This window comes from Platichthys flesus, chromosome 3, assembly GCF_949316205.1.
Source record: "Platichthys flesus chromosome 3, fPlaFle2.1, whole genome shotgun sequence".
Classification (NCBI taxonomy): Eukaryota; Metazoa; Chordata; class Actinopteri; order Pleuronectiformes; family Pleuronectidae; genus Platichthys; species Platichthys flesus.
Genome location: NC_084947.1, coordinates 1,829,361 through 1,848,709, shown reverse-complemented (window position 1 = coordinate 1,848,709; position 19,349 = coordinate 1,829,361). Strand labels below are relative to the sequence as shown.

The 19,349-nt window shown below is 42.6% G+C and overlaps 1 protein-coding gene across 1 annotated transcript in view; it reads left to right on the top strand.

The window, feature by feature from the left end:
* Positions 1 to 19,349, top strand: part of LOC133941451 (protein unc-13 homolog B-like) — a 79,831-nt gene that overhangs the window by 31,385 nt on the left and 29,097 nt on the right. The window contains exons 4-8 of the mRNA XM_062381724.1: positions 11,532 to 11,581; positions 11,821 to 11,896; positions 14,095 to 14,169; positions 15,847 to 16,066; positions 16,377 to 16,604. Of these exons, the coding sequence (XP_062237708.1) occupies positions 11,532 to 11,581; positions 11,821 to 11,896; positions 14,095 to 14,169; positions 15,847 to 16,066; positions 16,377 to 16,604 (649 nt within the window). The remainder of the gene's footprint in view (positions 1 to 11,531; positions 11,582 to 11,820; positions 11,897 to 14,094; positions 14,170 to 15,846; positions 16,067 to 16,376; positions 16,605 to 19,349) is intronic.

The following is a 19,349-nucleotide window of genomic DNA, read 5'->3' as shown; positions in this document are numbered from 1 at the left end:
ACGTATTTAAAGTCCTCAGCTCTGGTCTTAAATGTCTTATGTTGATTTTTGGATTGGCGGCACAGCGGCGGATTCAGTCTTGATTGCCCCCTGGTGGCTGGTTGACATAAACCCTGCCTCCTCCATGTTAGCACATGGGACAAGGACAAAACTAAAAAATACAAGTTTGAGTAATTTCTTTCCATGGATGTTTTTCTGTCATTTCTCTTACCTTGGATACAATTGTGGATTTTTGAGAATTATTGGAAACACTTTGGATGATTTAAGAACATAAGTCAACAAAATATATAACGTAGGTTTGGTTGTTTTAGACATTTTAATAAAGAGTTGTTGCACATATTGTATTTTTACATTCTAAACACGAGTCTTAATGAGCTGTTGCCTTGGTTTATCGGTAGTAGAAGTTCAGTTTATTTCATTGTGTTTAAGTTTCATTTATTTTCTCCCACTAAATCTTTATAAAATGAGATGTAATTGGTATGAAATTGGCTGCATGATGGATTGTGACTTAATTACTGCAGATAAAGATCAATCCATCACTCTAATTCTAAATCACTCCATTCTACTCGCTGAACATAAATGCGTTGGCAGTGTTTTCTTCTAATAATCATATTTATAAAATTTCTTCTCAGATTGCAATCAATTTTGCGTCTCTTTTTTCAAGCAGCTGTTGTCACGCTTCTCTTTCTCTTCACGTCTTTCTTCTGGGAACCAGCTGCCCACCATTCTTCCAGCTGTCATTCTTCTCTTCAGGATTCATGTCCCCTCCTAATAGTGGTATTTATTTTCTGTCAGGCTCTCTTTGTCCCGGACAGAATAACATGCTCATTACGCACATTCACAAGATGTTTGTGAGCATGTGCCTCTTGCATAGAGACACATACACACACACACACACAGACACACACGGGTGAATCTCGGTCGGATTGTTACCAATCAGCTGTAGTTATGTACTTTCCCGGCTTCGCTGGGTATTTTTCTTGTCCCTGAGGATAAGTGGCAGGTCTTCTATGAAATTTTTATTGAGCCACTTCCATCCCAGAGAGGAAGCTTTCTTATCTTAGATATCGACAGTAGAAGATGATTATTTTTTTTATCCCTCTGTCTCATCTTGTTGATGAAATCATCACGTGTAGTTTTCCGTTTTTGGGGTTTTCGCAATGATTAATCCAGAAACAGCACGTTTCCCAATTTAGTTTTTCTGATTTCAAGTCAAATCTGTTGTCCGCTAAATACACAGACCCACTTCAACACCAACTGTCAATTAAGAGTTTCCAATTAGCCTCCTCCCAATCTGCACGTCTTTGAACTCTGGGAGGAAGCTGGAGAAAACCAGCCCAAACACTGGGAGAGCATGCAAACTGCACAGAGAAAGACCCAGGCCGAAAGAGGGATTTTTGCTCACAGCAAACAGGATTTCTGTCGCAACACAGCAGCAATGACGACAGTTTCAGTAAGGTTCCCATTAAACACTGCAGGTCATGTTGCCCTGGTTTGTTTTCTTTCATCAGTGATTTGGTTGGTTCGGAGCTGGACCACCTGCCTGAGCGTCAGAGGATAACGACAAAATGTGTCTTCACTTCACATGTTGTTTGTGTTACTGCAGCTCATCGGTGATAGAGACATGAAAAATGTCGAGCAAAACAAAATGAGAGACTTATTTGTTCATTTGTTTTTGTGACAGGTGACTTCTTGCAGCTCGAGGAGTAATAATGATGGCTCTGGATATTTAAATATATATATATATATATATATATATAAGTGGGAGTAGATGACAGTCATATTGTAGAAAGAATGTTTGGGTAACAGGTAGTTTTGTCGCTCAACAAGCCCTTCATCATTTTGGCCTTGCAGCTCTCTTTATTTTCCAGAGCTGTTGATGTTTGTTGTTTGCTTCTGACAAATGGACGATTTTGTCCTCAAGGTATTTGTGGCAAAAAGAAAAATAGGAAACTGCAGTAATATATATTTTTAGATGTTTTTTTCTCAACTCTTAATGTTCAAACTTTAAAGCAAGTGTGGTCTCAACAAAAAGCATTATGGGTAATGTAATGTGTAGAGGCTTATAATCAGGATACCAGCAGGTGTATTTTCAGATCCCGACCAATATACTGACTAATGGGCCCAATGAGTGATGGAATATTGCTTGTAACAGATGAGACAGACTGGTGAGAACTGGGTGCCCATGATTGGAACTAATACACCTACAGCCGAAGCTATGATGAGACCTGTGAGGATGGTCAAATCTTTTCGGATGTTTTCACAGCAGACCAGTGTGGCGGTGTTTCTCGTGGTGCTGCTGAAAGAGGGACGGCTGCTACAGTCAGAACATTAATGGGGAACACTGGAGTTATGGGCATTAAGGGGTTCTGGACTCCTCTGAGCCAACCACATGGCAGACATGTCCCCACTTCCTTCTACTGTCCAGAAATAAATAATATCTGAGATGCTGAGGCTTGATTTTTAAGGAGCAGTCCATCTTATTTGCATTAATATACGGAGACGACACAAACTCCACCTGTGACTAAACTTAATAATAAACACTAACAGTACATTTTTATTGTATTTTCTTGTTATAGACAAAATCACAGCAGAAACAAAATGTGCAGAAAAACACATTCTCATCCTTTTACTCAGCTGAAAGAACTTGAGTTATAGTTGTCCCCAAACCTGGGCGTTCCTCACTAATGGCTACCTGGGCCGCAGCCAGGCAATTTCCTATTAGCTTGATGAGTCACAGAGTAGAGATGTGCAAGATTTGTTGCCTCACACTCCCCCCCCCCCCCCCCCCCCCCATCACCTCGGTCCTTCCTCCACCTGGACTTGTCCGATTTCCATTTAATTGACATGAAAATCTGTGGTTCCTCATCTCGGGGAGATGCTCCACCAGCAGACAGCAGGAGGATGAAGGTCGCGGGTCTTGGAAGCAGAATCGAACACACGTTCCAAGCTCCTCATTTAATTTTTCATATCACCCCAAATTTACTGCTCCAAGCTTCCAATCATAACAAAAATGAATGGATTTGAAAGTCACAGCGAGGTAACAATACGTCCGCTCCTCATCCTCGCCCAAGACGGCGCTGTTTGAAGCCACATACGGATTTGGCCTAGATATAAGGTGCTGATAGACAATTGTCCAGTTGTCCAAGTCCCTTTTTTGTGTGGATGTGAATCTGTCAGGACTTCAGACCCATGCAGGAGACGTAGCAGCAGACCAACGATAATCCCTCCTCCTCTTCTGGATGTTTCAGGGAAGCATAATAACATTTTTTAATTGTAAAGCAGCTCATGAAAACAAGGAGTAATTGTCCCTAAGCACTATCATTTTGGATGTGGCCATTCCATCAAGTTAGAGATAGAGTTGTCAAATCCAGCTCACGTCCCACTCCTCCACTTTCTTCCCTGAGGTGACATGAAAGTATGCGGCAGAGTTACTCACCCGGGACGAAGAGGTAAATCTCCAGAGTAAAGTAGTTCTTGTCATTTTCTGGCAGCGGAGCCGACGCTCACCTCGTTCTGGCTGCAGAGCGAGTTTCTCCTTTGGGTCGCGTCCAACGTGAAATGACAGAGAAAGAAAGAGACTGAGTGTTGCCAACAAGACGCCATAAATAATACGAATAACATGAAGGAGGAGAAGGAGCCTGAAATGCTGCAGGATGAATAAACTCAATAGCATGAAGGCGCTTTCTTTTGTAATGTCGTGCAAATTGTTGGTTTTGTTAATAAGGGCTTTGAGAATGAGTGGGCTGCACAGAGAAACACAACAAGCATCATATTTATGGACGACTTGGAGTCTTGCCGTGGTTCAGAAATCCCTGCACCTGCCGGAGCTTCCTCCCGACCCCCCTCACTAATCAGCAGGGCTGGACGTGGATGATGGAGCCTCCATCAGCCAGCTGCTCTGCACCAGGCTCACGCAGAGAAAGACACAAAACCCGGGAAGCAGCCGTGGTGCTGCTGCATGGGTGGGTGTGGTTATAGGGGCTTGATTGACAGTCATAGCGCATTGTGAATATTTTGTTATTTACATTTGAGACAATCTGTAGATTCAATTTAAACTGATAAATGTTTATTTTGTGGATTTTCTATAAAGTATCATCTTAAATGTCAAATCTTGGAGCACGTGACAAAACTATAAGATCAGGGAATTAGTGTTTCGTCCAAATAGTTGATTCCTCATTTTATGCTTTTGAATATCTACAGGTTTTTCTCACATTTGCCGATTGTTGAACTGACATTTCAACAAAGAGAGTTTTATGCCAAGTCTCCAATTTTATCACATTTTGATCTGCTCTTTAAACCAAACCAACCAGACCTTTCCCCCTCACTTTTTAAACCTTTTATTATCCATCGTCTGATTGTTGCAGTGAAATATCAAAATCCTTTTCAGTTGCTCTCTAACAATTTCCCAAGAAAACAGATTTCCACGGCCTCTAATTTATTCATAAATTCCTGAACTATAAGTGACAACCTTGTGTGTCTGCAGCCACTTTCCATCAGTTAAGAAGTTCCCTAACTTCTGTTCGCTGAGTCAGAACGTGTGTGTGGTGCTGCTCTACCCTCAGGGTGAGATGGATTCAAGTTTGACTGCATCACATTTTAACTCCACTTCCTTATTCTAAAGCTCAATATCCTTTGGCCCGCGAGCTCTCGACACTTTCTAATCTACATCCCAAAGTCTTCATTATCTCAAGTACTTAATTAATCTGGGCTAAATTCTCATATCATCAGTGATTATAAATCAGTCCAGTGTAAGTGTCTTCGTACTCTGGTAAGAAATCTTGCTTAAGAACTTTACTCTTTACATTAAAAACTGTTCCTGTGCTGGAACACAACGAGGGATTCTAAAGAATTCTGCCCTCCAGACCCACAAGACCCACAAAGTGTAAGAAAATTACAACAAGCAAGTACTAATCAAGCAGAGGGGTCAGAGCTGCAGCTCCCGGTGACCACGGAAGGATCCTGTAAAAGAGGAGAGTCTTGGAAAATGAATTTTACAACAATATAAGCCATGTGGAGAGAAGATATCACTTTTACAAGCAATAAGAACCAAATAGAGGAAACGGGACATGATTCAGAGAGAAGAGGGAATCTGAAGTGTTTCATATCCTCCAATTATGTGTGTGAGAGTTTATAGTTTTGTGTTCAGGGTTTATTCCACATTGATCCTTTAACATTTCTTGGATATATAAAATGTTATTAGAATAATTAACTATAGAGCGAGAACATTTAGTCTTACGAGTGAACTGCAATCATCTCATTATGTCGGCAGCACATCTGAAAATGATGTGTTGATTACTTGAGTAGTGAATTGGTAGAAATATATATTTTTTTATAATTGATTGCTTCTTATAGTTTTCGGAAATTCCACTTGTTTGACCGTAGTGATCGTGGTGCTGAGTCGTGGTATTGAGGTCCCACTGATACACGTGTTCCACCAATCACAGCCCAGTCTCAGCTGTCAATCAGGATATTTCACCCTGTTTTTCTTGCATCATATAACTGGTAAAAAACATCTTGTTGTACTGGTTTCAAATTGGTTCCACGTGGTTCTAGCTGTGTCTTCAGCTGGTTTTGGAAGACACCAGTCTTCAGCTGGTGTCTTCGTTTGGGTCGGTTTGGTTTTCGCTGGGTCCAGATTGATTTTACTATTTCCAGCCGACCACTAGTTCATGATCAGGATGATTTAGCTTCACTGTCTCGTTGTCTGTCTTCATTCTCAGTCGATGGTCAAAACAGTTTCTGGAACATTTTAGCCTCGACTTGATTCAAGTCGTTTGAAGGATTTTAAAAGTGCGACCCTCCTTTCAAAAACTCTGTTTCCTGTGAGCTCAGCAAATAAAGCTGAAGGAAAACGTCTGTGTGAGTTTTTTAAATCCGGTCGTCGCTCCAGCAGAGTTCTCTTCTGTGTGAGAGGCCGTTTTATTGAGACTTAAATTCCCCATATTCCTCCGTGATGGTCTCTAATCAAGCTTTAATGCTCCCTCAAGTCGAGTCTTAACGACACGTCTTGTTTAATTCAGTGCTCTACATCAACATTCATTTTCATACTCATTACACTCAAAACTATTTTTGCCGAGGTCACTTAGTTTACTGTGCTCCTTTTAAAGATCTCCTTTGCACCTATTTATATTGTTTTTTGGTTTCATGAGGATCGTTAAAATTATATAACGGAAAAACATTTGACAGGTAATAAACATGTGCCGGTCTTGATTTGCTGTTGATATACAGCTTACAGTTTACTTTGACATTTGCATTTGCCTCAGTTGCAGTTAACATATAATTGATATGTTAATCAGTGAATGTGATGAAGTCTGCAGTGTGAGGGTAACAGGTTGTTGTACAAGTCATCAAGCAATGTGCTGCTCATTCCTCCATGTGAACCATCTCCTCACCACAGACTGAGACGGAGTTGACATGTGAATATACGTGTTACTGCACAATATGACCCTTTATGATTATATACTGGTTATTACTGGTGTCAAACTCATCCTCTTTAGATTCTGACCTGAAAGTTCATGTCGTGTTGATATTTTGTGTTGTCATTGGAAATTAGTTGGTGTCCAGCTACAGTGATGGAGAGATAAAGAATCATCCAATGCACAGGATGGGTCGTCTGTTTCCCTGAAGATATTTAATCAACAGAAATAGTCGTTTTAATAATATCTCATTTTTAATACTTATAGACAATGAGTGAATAGATCCCACAGAGCAATGACAACAAAAAAAACATTATAAGATTGAGTTCAACAGTATTCACTTTCATAATATATAACATATTCATATAATAAAATAATATTCCTAACCTACACAATCATCATATTTTCATATCATAGGAATGGTTTCTGGTTTCTACATAAGCAGAGGAAATGTGTTACACAGCACTTACTCTTCATGTTTTACAATGTTTTGAATTTGATTTTTTTACTTATTTATAACTTATAGAAGTTTAGATATAATATCAGAGCACTATATGTTTCTTTAATAATGGGAAAGAGGCCAATCTTTATTACAGAAGGAACATTATTCCTCAAATGTCTTCTTCTTTTCTCTGGTTTTCTATTGAGTGGGATGTTACAGTGATTTTGGTGTTTACAACTATTTTATCTCTGTCTTCCCATTTTAGCCACGGACCAGTAATATTAAAAACGTTGGACTAAATGAAGTTACAACAGGCTTTTTAAACAAATGAACCATGATACCAGGAGCGTTTTGATTGTAACTCACACCGACCATGTGGGTAGCTAGATAAGATCCGGCCGCTCTTCTGAGAATATGTTCTCCCGGAATCGCTTCAACGGACAACATGGAGCGGGTGTTTCCCCTAAAGGAGGCACCAAGACTAAAGTCCAGTCACCCAAAAAGAGGGCTCCGAATCCTCGAGTAGCACTCGTCATCCGGGGTAAAATACATCGTCTCCTGCAAGGATCTGCGGACCACCATGTCCCAGAGTCTCAGCACTATTATGCAGGTATTGAGGATGAGGAGGCTGCATCGACAACAGAGGAAGGCAGACAGGAGCATAGAAGGAGATATCCAAAGGTTAGCCAGAGGACTGGAGATTACCCCTCAAAAGTGCCAAATGGTAAAGAACATGGAGTGGCATCAGGGCCCCCATGCGTTGGAGAGGTGGAGCTGAACAGAGAAGGATGTTTAAGAATACCCTGCACTCTGCAGCATAGAGTCTGCAGATCCCCAGCAAATAAGAAGCGTATCTCGTTTGAGAGTGAAACTCGGATAATCCCTGAGCAGATGCGACCGCCCTACAGCCCAAGTAGCCCGGACATGAATGGTTCTAAATATGCAGGAGCAGCTGGACGGGATTTTGCTTCACCCCGTAGTCGGCCAAAGAGACCATACTCTACCGGAGACTGTCTGGACTACAACTTCAACAGAGCTCTCCCAGGAACACTGCTAGAAGAGGACGAAGACACAGAGGAGGAATCAAGTGCCATCATTGATCACATTTTAAAAGAGCTGAGGGGGATCAACAAAATCCAGGAAGAAATCTCCGACCTCAGGGATTACCTGACCTCAGTTCGAGGGTCAGTTGAGGAAGTGTCATCCTGTGTTGATGCTGTATTGTTAGAGATTGAGGGAATCCGTTCTAATAAGACTGGTTCAGGGGCACATGCTAGTACATGGTCAGGGGCAGGGTGCAAAGATGGATCATCTCCTCGCAGAAGGCCTGCTAGTGCGTACGGCAGTTTAGGGAGCGCAAAGCCAAAGTCTGATTTAAATCTTTTCCACCCAGTCTGCAGTGAGCGCCATAGCGTCCATGGAGAATTGATGTTACCAAGGTCTGAGGAGTCCACTGTTTCACCCATCGCTGAATCAGTGGATCACCAGGACCTGGAGGAACCTGATGATAATTCTGACCACAGTTCAGATATTCCAGTAGGTGCTATAGCAAGGAAGCTCAGCTTTGGCTATCTTGGGCTGGATGGCCACGACTATCCAAGCACCAGCTCCCTGTCTTCTGGTCACAGTTCAAAGTCTGAGTCAGACCTTGATAGACCATTATCTAGTCATGGGAGAAAACAGCAAAGACCTGAAGACAGGGAGGAACACTGGACTAACACTGGACCTCCACACAGTGCCACTGCAGAGTCTGTGTGGCATCAGGAATCTTACCTCAGGGACACACGTCAGGAGTTGCATGAAGATGATTGTAAAGGTGCTGGTAGCTGGGATCACTACAGTGTCGGAGGATATGATACATTGGGGAAGTGCTCCACAGGAAGCTCAGAACATCTCTCTGGTAAACATTACAACTCACCTGCCAGTGCTTCTAGCAGGGAGAAGTGGCAGTCACGGAGGAGAAGGTCTGGGACCAGGTCTAGCACTCATGTTCCAGCAGATACCAACCTTGGTAACCCCGCTGTGGGATATGAGTGTGCTGCGGATTTGTCCTACCCTCAAAGTTCGGGTTACCATTCAGTTGATGGGCATGATGGAGAAGCAGAGTTTGACTATCAGCAATCAAATGACCTGAGCTACACATTAGACTCTCAAGTTGAGACCTATCAGGAAAGTTATCTACCCTACGAAGAGTCTTCAGAAGTGACGTGGAGTGAGGCGTACCTGTGTAGCGCTGTAGGTGGTGTAGATGGGCCTTTCGTTCAAAAGCCTGAAGTCGGTAACTTTGAAAACTGGCTTCCTCCGCCTAGCAGTGCCGACGTCCCAGATGCTGGTTTCAATGTCAAGCGTATAGGTCGAGCTGTACTGGATTTCAGCTCTGCCTTACGGGGGGCATTACGCAAGATTGAAGTACCTGTAGCTCAAAATCCTGGAGAGGAAACAGACTTTGATATAACGATGTACTCTGACCTACCCACAGCTGGGATGCCTTCAAAATCGTCATGCTACGACACACAATCTGAGGAACAAACATCTGGTAAAACCAGGAGGAAAACACATATGGTTGATAGAAGTGATGTTGTTAGGGAATTGATCAAAAACGGTTCTCTAAACAAATCAGATCATTTCTCTGAGCATATAATCGAAGAAGCCACGAAACGCCTTATCTTGGAGTCTATGGACGTCTCCAAACATCCTCCTTATTCAGACAAGGTTCCTTCATGCCAGGAGGAGCTGGCAGTCTGCATGGACCCGATCTCCAGTAGCACTGCAGTATTACCTCCACCGGAAAGCCTTACAGAACAGCCTGCCGGAGGCCAAGTAGTAGGCCATGTAGGAGGCCCTGCAGAAGGTCTGGAAGACACTCCTGCAGATCTGAGTGGAAAAGCCCAGATTTCTCAATGCACCACCACAGAATCTCTCTCGGTCTCCCTCTTGGCTGATGAACCTGTAGCACCAGAGGAGCAGGAAGAAACCGAGGTGCCACTTCCAAACCAGTTAGCCACCGATGTCTCCGCCGCAGAGGGAGATGCAGGAGAGCCGCCTGTGGACTTAAGCCAAATGGACGAACGCAGGCTGAAGTGCCTGAGGGGCTTTCAGCAGATTCTGCGGGAGAAGAGAGAGACCAGACGCAACCTCACCAGTATGACCATGTCCAGCATCTCTCAGGAATACTTTGAACCAGGTAGTCATAACTGGATGTTGAAATCGTCTTTTTTTTTTTTAACTAAATATATCATTCTTTACTTTTATTCTCATGCATGAAAAGATACATCTTTTATTTTTGTCTGATTGTTTTCCCTTAATCTTCATCATTCGGGCTTGAGGCTAAAAGAAGAAGAATTTATTCAAGTTCTTCTCTGTGATTCTAAATGAAAAGTGTTGCCTCGTTCCACCTTTGTGCCCCAGCCTCTCGCTGCTGTTGAAACCCTTTGATCTGTCACAGCTGCAGTGGGATGTATACCTTGATGAAAGGATAACCACTGGTATTCTCTTTGAGGACTATCCACCAGCGGTTATGAATAATCCCCCTGCACCGAAAGGTCTATCGAGTATTTACTTTACCAAATGGTCTCTGCTGATACTGTAATTTTATGCCCCTCTGGAGAGTGATGTATCAGCTGCCACTCACGAGCCAGCCCCCCCCTCCCCCTCTCGATCCTGAGGCTCCTGCAGTGACCATTTGCTGAATTAGAAAACATTAATTATCTCCCTGGAAAGCGAGCCTGACATTAAAGAGGAAGGACAAGGGAGATATTAGGAGTCATTTTCATGATAAATTATACATGTTAATGAAACATTCATGACCTCAGACCCCATCGAGCGGGACATGCTGCTTTTAGCGTGACCGAAGCATTTAGAACAAAATGAATGATCCAGGGTGAGTCTTGTTATTTCCGATAAGTCAAACGAGTCCATGACTGTTTTCCTTGTTTCTCTTTTGCTGTTTTACAGATGGAAGCCAAGATGGAGATCAGGTTACCTTTACTGTGGTTTCTCTTCCATTAACATTACACACATGGTTTTCTTCACATTCTGTGGACATTTACTCCTGTTGGTGCTGCTTTCTGTTTCTATTCTGTTGGGAAAATACTCACTGAAGCCCTTAAAATCCTGTGTTCACCTTCACAGCTAATTGAAGAGCTTGAGGTTTTTACGAGACGTCGGCCTCAAGGCACCGGGAGGCTAATAAGAACATTCGTTGTTTCAGTCATAAATATATAAATTGCCACACAGGAGTAGGTCTGTATTGATCAGGACATCGTATTGATGAAAACCAATATTGATGCAGAGTCTCTCCGGCTCCTGGGTTCGTACGGTCACACTGGTATTTTCTTTACTAGCTGTCAGACAGAAAATACACTGAGAGGAAGCAGGAGTCGATATGTGGTGCGTTCACTGGGAGGAGGTGTGGTTCAGAAGGTGTTTACTTTACAAGGTGGAGCCAGATTTATGATGCACACATATGTATGAGGACTATGTCATTGATTGAAATGCTTTCTCTGGCATTTAGTGCTGAAAACTCAACCAACCCAGTGTTTTCTCTGTGTTTGTGTGTGTGTGTGTGTGTGTGTGTGTGTGTGTGTGTGCATGCTCTAAGTGTCATTAAACCAGTAAATGCTGTCAGCCTTCAAATGTCTAAATGTTTGACCTCTGACATCTTATTTCAGAGCCGATATCAAGATGGTGACCCCAGCAAGCACCCGTGGGCCAAGCCAGGGTCAGTAAACACCTTGTGTGTCTGTGTGTGTGTGAAAGAGACAATATGATTACATAACTGTGTTGGATTTATTTTCTTTGTTAAAATATTGATCAATGCATCTTGGTATTTGTGTGTGTCTCTGTGTCTGTGTGTGTGTGTGTGTGTGTGTGTGTGTGTGTGTTCCTGTGTCTGTGTGTGTGTGTGTGTGTGTGTGTGTGTGTGTGTGTGTGTCCCTGTGTCTGTGTGTGTGTGTGCAGGGGAAACACCCCCTTTGGCATTGACAGCATGCCCGACCTTCGCAAGAGGAGGCCCATCCCCCTCGTTAGTGAACTGGTGAGTGCACGTTCCTCATCACCATATGTTTTCATTTTGAACAGTGTCCACCTCCTGAATACAAACATCCAACATATGATATAATAAGTTATACAGGTCCAACTGAACTCATCTTTAAGCCCACTTATTTTTAAGTATTTACCATTTAACCAGGAATGTGTAGGTAATCACATTTAGCTGTAAATCATACAAGATAGAAATTAAAATAAACACCTTCACCAGCTTTAAAACCCTCACGTGCATAGAGATGTAGACTCAACACTGAATTAACTGATGCTGATCAAGAGACAAGCCATACATGTCATTCTTCTTTAGTTATTTTTATTATATTTATTCTGTTTAGTCTTATAAACTAGTAGCGAGACTGTAAATGTTGTGTATCTCTGCTGCTGGACTGACTCCAGCCTGGTTGAGTGACACCAGAGTTCCATCCTTCAGGATTTTATACTTGCAGGCCACATTCAAACTAAATACCTGTAGGTGCACGTACTGTACTGTCGTGGCCCCGGCTGTGAAATAACTTGTTTGATTTGCCAGATATCCAGAGGGAACTTGCTTCTCCATCTCTAACCTTCTCTCTCTTCTCGTTCTCTCTCCTCTGCTCTCGGTGTCTCTCTCTCTCTTCGGCGACCCTCAGGCGATGGTGAGTAACCGAGCAGTGAGATCTCAGCTGCTGTGTTTTGCCATTTCTTTGTTTTGCTTGGTTTCAGACCCACTAATGGTTCCTGCAAAGCACTTCGATCCGCTCACTGGGAAGGTTTCAGACATCTGGTCTGAGCATGCACACATATTCAAATACAATCAAAGTAATATCTGGTATTTTTCACCTGTACCTCAATATATATTCTGACAGACACAGGAACAGTCTATCTGCCTGTGAAGGCTTTCAGCTTCCTGCAGCCGGTTGACGCTTAGCGAGAGGCTTTTATCTGTGATTGGTGTTTTAGCTACAAGTCCTTTAATTAGCCGGCTTGTCTTGCTTTGATTCAGTAAGTCACCAGCTCCATTTCTTTAATTACACACTGTCCTCTCTGAGCAAACAAACTCTGATGAATGCTACGGCAAAGTGAGACTTTATCTTTCCTTCCTTCAGTCTCACGTCTACTTTGCAGTAGTTTAGTGAGGCAGCGGCGTTGGTCCAGCGGCTGAGCTCCGGCATCCGAGCGGTGAGAGCTGTGAATATTCACTCGCTGAGATCTGAGACTCGACTGATTAGAGAAACTTGTCTCCTCTGATTTGAGAGGATCCTCCAGAGTGAAGGCTACTTTCACAAGAGAGGACGTGTGGGTGCAAACTGCAGCCGTGAGGGACGAGGAGGAATAAAGCCTCCGGGAGGACATTGTCTAAGTTCATTAAGTGTAGTGTATGTGGAGAGTGGAGGAAAGGAAAAACAGAGCGAGATGAACGGACACATACTGCAGTCGAACAAACACGTGTGTGTGTGTGTGTTTGTTGTGTGTGCGTGTGCGTCATCTAAAATGAACTTGATTAAATACAGCAAACAACTTGCACGTTCGAATACAGTTTGAAATGAAGAGTTAAGAAAATCAGCTTCATGATAACTGACAGCGTGTTTCAAAAGAAAGCATCTGTTTCTAAGACATTTCTCAGGTGTGTCACCGTCAGATGAAAACTGCATTTTTAAACTTCAGCTTGTTTCTTGTGCTGGAAATGAAGAAAAACACTTTGTGAGAAACTTCCTGCTGCGGTGAAACTAACTGAGACTCGTCGACAATATATAGGGGGCGCTCATGAGGTCGCCTGTGGAGCCCTGGTCCCAATATGCAGTGTTTATGGGGGAAAAGAAAACGTCTGTTTCTAAGTTTTTAGGCTTAGAAACAATAGATATAATTCCATTCGAATTTATTCACAGCTTTTCAATAATAATGACAAATCTTTGTTTGTTACTTCACTTTGGTTTGTCTAGACTGTTTCTGTGTGAGCCTGAATTTAAGTTAAGTTATTAACTCGTCCACGAGCAGTTAGCAGCTGCTACATGAGCCTGAGTTACTTTCACAGCCAGATTTTGGTTCAGTGGGATTAATAGGAAAAGGGAAAACTCTCCATCTTTTCTTAATGGAACCAACCAACCAGCCACAGCCTCAACACTGAGGATTGATCTCCTGAAGTTTGATCACCTTCTCTTTCTTCCTGTTTTCTGTTTGAACCTCTGTTTCTTTCCTGTTTACTTCCTTCAGTCTATGATACAGTCCAGGAAAGCTGGACTCGCCCACACACTGGCCACACGGACGTCCCTGAAAGATGAAGAGCTTGTGAGTGGCCCAGTACATACGACACACACTCACACACACACACACACACATACACACACACACACACAGAAACTATGACTTTATAGTTTTCTACTGGGAGACTGATGGGACACACACAAACCCACTCCCACACACACCTTCTCTCTCCGCTGTCATTACTCTGCAGCCGCATTTTCTATATGTTAGTTCCACGGTATTGTGGAGCTTTCAAATTTAGCTGAGTCAGCGTCAGGGTTTAATGGAGCCAGCGACAGAGCGACTTCTCTGACTGGATGAGACTTCATTTGGTTTATGACTCTTTGTTTCAGGCCTTCGATCCTCCACTGTGTCGAATGGTGATTGCATCATATCAGAGGAAAATGGAGTTTGAATAATTTAATGTTTCAGTTTAATACTTTTTTTAATATTTCCGTTTGGTACTTATCGACATTTGAAATGTTTTTTGCCCCGAGGTCCATGTGACGTTAATCGGACCCTGGAAATGAGAGTTCTGAATCTGATTCTACTGCAGTTATTCATATTATCATATTAATTTATTCACTTAGAAGCATGCACGATACTCAGAACCTGCACGTTTGTTACAGTTACTGACTTTCCCTGGTTTACAGATTGCTGTTACACAGTCAGAATACACCAGATGCTTTCTCTCTCTATATATATATATGTAAATGTATATATGTACATATGTACTGTGTGTTCAGACTCCACTGACAGATGGAACGAGCATATGTAGTGAAATATTTAAAACCTCTCTGTGGGCTCAGCACAACAAACACACAACTCGAGCCAAAACCAACATTCACAGACGGACAAACAACAGCAACTGTGTTTGTCTGTGATGCCAAATTACGTCCATTCAATCTGACCCGAGGGGAAACGGTCCAAATAGTCAAAGATCCACTTTCTCCAAACGCAGAATTCTGTCCATTCCGTGTTGACGCAGCTTATTTTCTGTTGACAATCACGTTTTTTATTAAAATAATTGATAAAAGCCACAAAATGTATCTGAGACTCATGGATCCTTTTCAACTTCTCTCAGTAAGGAGCCTTTTTTCTCTCGTGTTGCACAACAGCAGTTACACAGGCTTTGAAAAGAGACTGTCCATCTGTGAGGAGAATTAAAAACCTGAACATTGTGGGGAAAACTGATTTATTTTTCAGCCCATTCATCCAAACTTTTTTTAATCATAATTATATTGACAGCAACAATAATCAAAAGCTGTACAAGAAAATCTCTTTGTCCTTAAAGTTACGAGATGTTTTATGGAGACAAGGAAGTAAATCAGAGTAAATAAAGCACAGGGCAGAAAGAATAAAGTCAAACGCAGGAAACAAAGATGAATCAATGAGAAAGTATAGATCAGGTGTCCGCCTGCACGGGACAAACGCAGAATTTACTTCATCAGATGAGAAGTTTTGAAAGATAAAAAATCACGTTTCTCCATAATCCTAATTGAGGCCACCTGAGATTGTTCTTTAATTAACAAGCCAACACCTTTTTCCAAATAAATGCTGCAGACGAATCAAATCAAGAAGAGTGTGGATCATATAGTTTCCAGTGGTTTCATTTCTTTTAACACTTTTACGACCTTGTCTTTGTGCTGGTTTGTGTCTTTTCTGTCCTTGTTGTATTGTTGTCTTTGTCCCTCATCTTTGTTTGTCTCTTCGCTCCGTCAGAAAACCCACGTGTACAAGAAGACGCTGCAGGCTCTGATCTACCCCATCTCCTGCACCACGCCCCACAACTTCGAGGTCTGGACGGCCACCACGCCCACGTACTGCTACGAGTGCGAGGGGCTGCTGTGGGGAATCGCCCGACAAGGCATGCGCTGTGCCGAGTGCGGCGTGAAAGTGCACGAGAAGTGCCAGGAGCTGCTGAACGCCGACTGTCTGCAGAGTGAGTCCACGAGGATCCAAGCCCCGGAAAACTGGATCCCAAAGAGAAACACGGACAAATAGCACCTGGTGTTTCCAGACACAGAATCTGTCCTCAACATTTTCTTGCTAACTTATTTCTTACTAACAAACTGTAATAATCCATTATAAAATGAAACTGTGTAAAGTTTTAGGTGAAGGAAATATTCAGGTTCATTTGATCTTCAAGAAAGATTTAAATAAGGGTTGACTTCGGTGTTTACTGTTCGTTCTAACCTCCAGGCTCATTACCGACCCTCACGTTCTGTTTCCTCCCCTCTTCTCTTCTTCAGGAGCGGCCGAGAAGAGCTCCAAGACGGGGGCGGAGGACCGGACACAGCACATCATCATGGCCATGAAGGACAGGATGAAGATCCGCGAGAGGAACAAGCCGGAGATCTTCGAGGAGATCCGGAGCGTGTTCGACATCTCCAAGATGATCCACGCTCAGTACATGAAGGGCATCAAGCAGAGCGTCCTGGACGGCACCTCCAAGTGGTCGGCCAAGATCACCATCAACAGTACGTCCAGCTCTATCACCTTGAAATGAATACGTCTATATTAGCCCCCATTGGTCTGGCTGACTGGGATCATACTGGGAACCTGCTTCGGGTATTTTGTGCTCACATCACCTGACAGTTCCAGTGAGTTCTGTGTTGTTGTTCATATGTGAAAGACAAAACTCTGGAGAAAGTCCAGACCCTGATATCAGGCGTCCTTAGCTTTTAAAAGATAAAATGATCGTAATCCTTTTAATAAAATGTAAGATATCCATTAATTATTCCCCGATGACAATTGGTGACCATGTCAAAAAAACACACATCTCACAAAGTTGAAGACAGAGGAAAACAAACAAGCTCGTCTAAACAAATTCTTCTTTTCAATTAATTATCTTTTTCACCAAGTTTCATGTCGTTAATCTGCTGAAAACATAACCAAGCTCTTTACAGCAGGATGACTGTTTTCATATTCAGTTCTGAGTCACATTTATAAACACTCCCTGCAAAACATAATGTAAATATTACTCGAGCATCTACAACCTGTTTTCTGTTATTTAATCTAATTCTCTCAATGTCCTGTACCTCTCTGTCTTCTGGGTTTTTCCATTGTTATTAATGTACCTGGTTGGAGCTGCAGTGTGAACAGTGTCCACCAGGCGTGTGTGTGTGTGTGTGTTTGTGTGTGTGTGTGTGTGTGTGTGTGTTTGTGTGTGTGTGTTTGTGTGTGTAACACTCCTCTCTCTGTGCGATGTCGGTCTGCAGAACAAACTCAAAGTTACCTCTCCTTGTTTTATTCTTCAGGCCGTTTGTTGAACCTGCTCATTTCAGTTTATTTCATAATGTGAATAATGGATTTAATCATTGCTTTTTTTTGCTCCAATGTTCTGTTTATTCAAAGAAACTTATTGATTTATCAGGCGGGGGGGGGGGGGGGGGTTGTGCAGGGAGAGCTGGACTAAAACTCCTCAACAGGAACAGTCTCTTAGAAGCTGCAGAAGAAGCAGCTGATAAACACCTGTCAACCTGATCTGAACCGTGAAGGAACTTTGATCTTTTCATTTTTCACGTTTATCTGCATCATCACAACCACCGCTGTTTCCATAGCAACCAGCAGACACAATTACACAACACATAGCGGCGGCAGCGTTGCCATAGCAGCCATCACACCTTGTCTCCCCGATCATCGGAGACGAGGAGCCGGGGCTTTGATCTTCATCACTCGCTCTCCTGTGGATCCACGTCGGACCTCGTCTTCGTTCTCACTCCAAATCCTGCAAACGGTCGCGGACGTTTCAGAAGAGCAATAACAACGTTTTTCATAAATGTGTCTCACAGGGAATTAAACCCTGGAGCTGAAGGCATCAAATCATCAGTAACTTCACCAGGAGGTTGTGTGTTCTCACCCCGTGTGTTTGTTTTGCCTGGTTTGTTGTTGATTAGCAGGATGACACAACATCAACTCACTGGATTTCCATGAAACCTGGTGGAAGGATCCAGAGCGGCTCATGGAAAAGAAACTTTGGAGTTTTGGTGCAGATCAGGATTTTTAGCATTTTCCCAGATTTCATGAGTGGAGAATACGTAATTTACCCTCGACACCGACATTCAACAGAGGAAACAGCGGATAGGTTCTTCAACATGGATGACATTAAATTAATAGTTGAAGTGGAGAAGTACAGTGAGTTGTATGATCCTCAGAACATGTTGTATAAAGACAACACAAAAAAGGACACATGTTGGGACGCTGTTGCTTAATGTTGGAGCAACAAGTAAGTATATGCTTGAATACTACTGGATCAACGGGTGATATTATTAGCGCTGCCCGGTGAACAGCCAAGCACCGGCTCGATAGGGATAAGCGTGGTGCTTCGGCGTCGACTCCACGTTCTCTGTTCCTCTTTCAAAATGAATGCGCTGTCGATGTCTTCTCAAACAGACTCAATGGCAGCATCTACACATCTCAGCTCTCCAGCAGCAGGCATGTTTGTTGAAAACGAATTCAACCCGAGGGCACTTTGATGACGTGGTTGATTACGTTACCGTTGATAATCTGTCAATCATCGTATAAAGCCCGCCCTGACAATCTGATTGGTCCGAACAATTTCTGTTCGGGCATAATTTCTCCCCAACAGAGCGACTCCAGACCCAACTTCCCGACCTCAAATGTTGTGGGCGGGGCTAAATGCGTCTTGCATCCAGCTCAGAATAATAATAATCCATGAATCCTTAGTGAGTGAAATCTGGTGCAGCTTGATTTCAGGGATTGTTTGGCGTTGGCAGAGGAATGAGCTTCTCTGAGTGATGCTCTAGTTTGTTTGTTTCTCAGCAGGATTATGTAAAACCCTCTGAAAGGATTTTCACAAATTTTGATGGAAGGTTTTGAAAAAAGCGGTCGAATGTAGGATTATTTTTTAATTACTTTGTGCTTTTTTGTCATTTTTCCAATTTCCTAGGAAATAATGAATGGATTTTGATGAAACAAACCTAGAACAGTGTTTCCAATTTGGTTCAGATTCAAATAAAAATCCACATGAAATGGAAATAAATGTGGATTCATAAGCGGGGAGGTTTTCATTTGGTTGGTTTTAATCCTTCTTCTGCTCGGGAGTTCATGAGTTCATGATGGAGAATAACAGAATAACATTGACTATGAATTTTTAATCTAAATGTTCGGGACAGAACAACAACGCTGTCCTTCAACAGTCGTGCAGAAACTACTTAGCGAACATTGTATTAAAGGAAATATAAATCAGTCGAGCTGTTTTA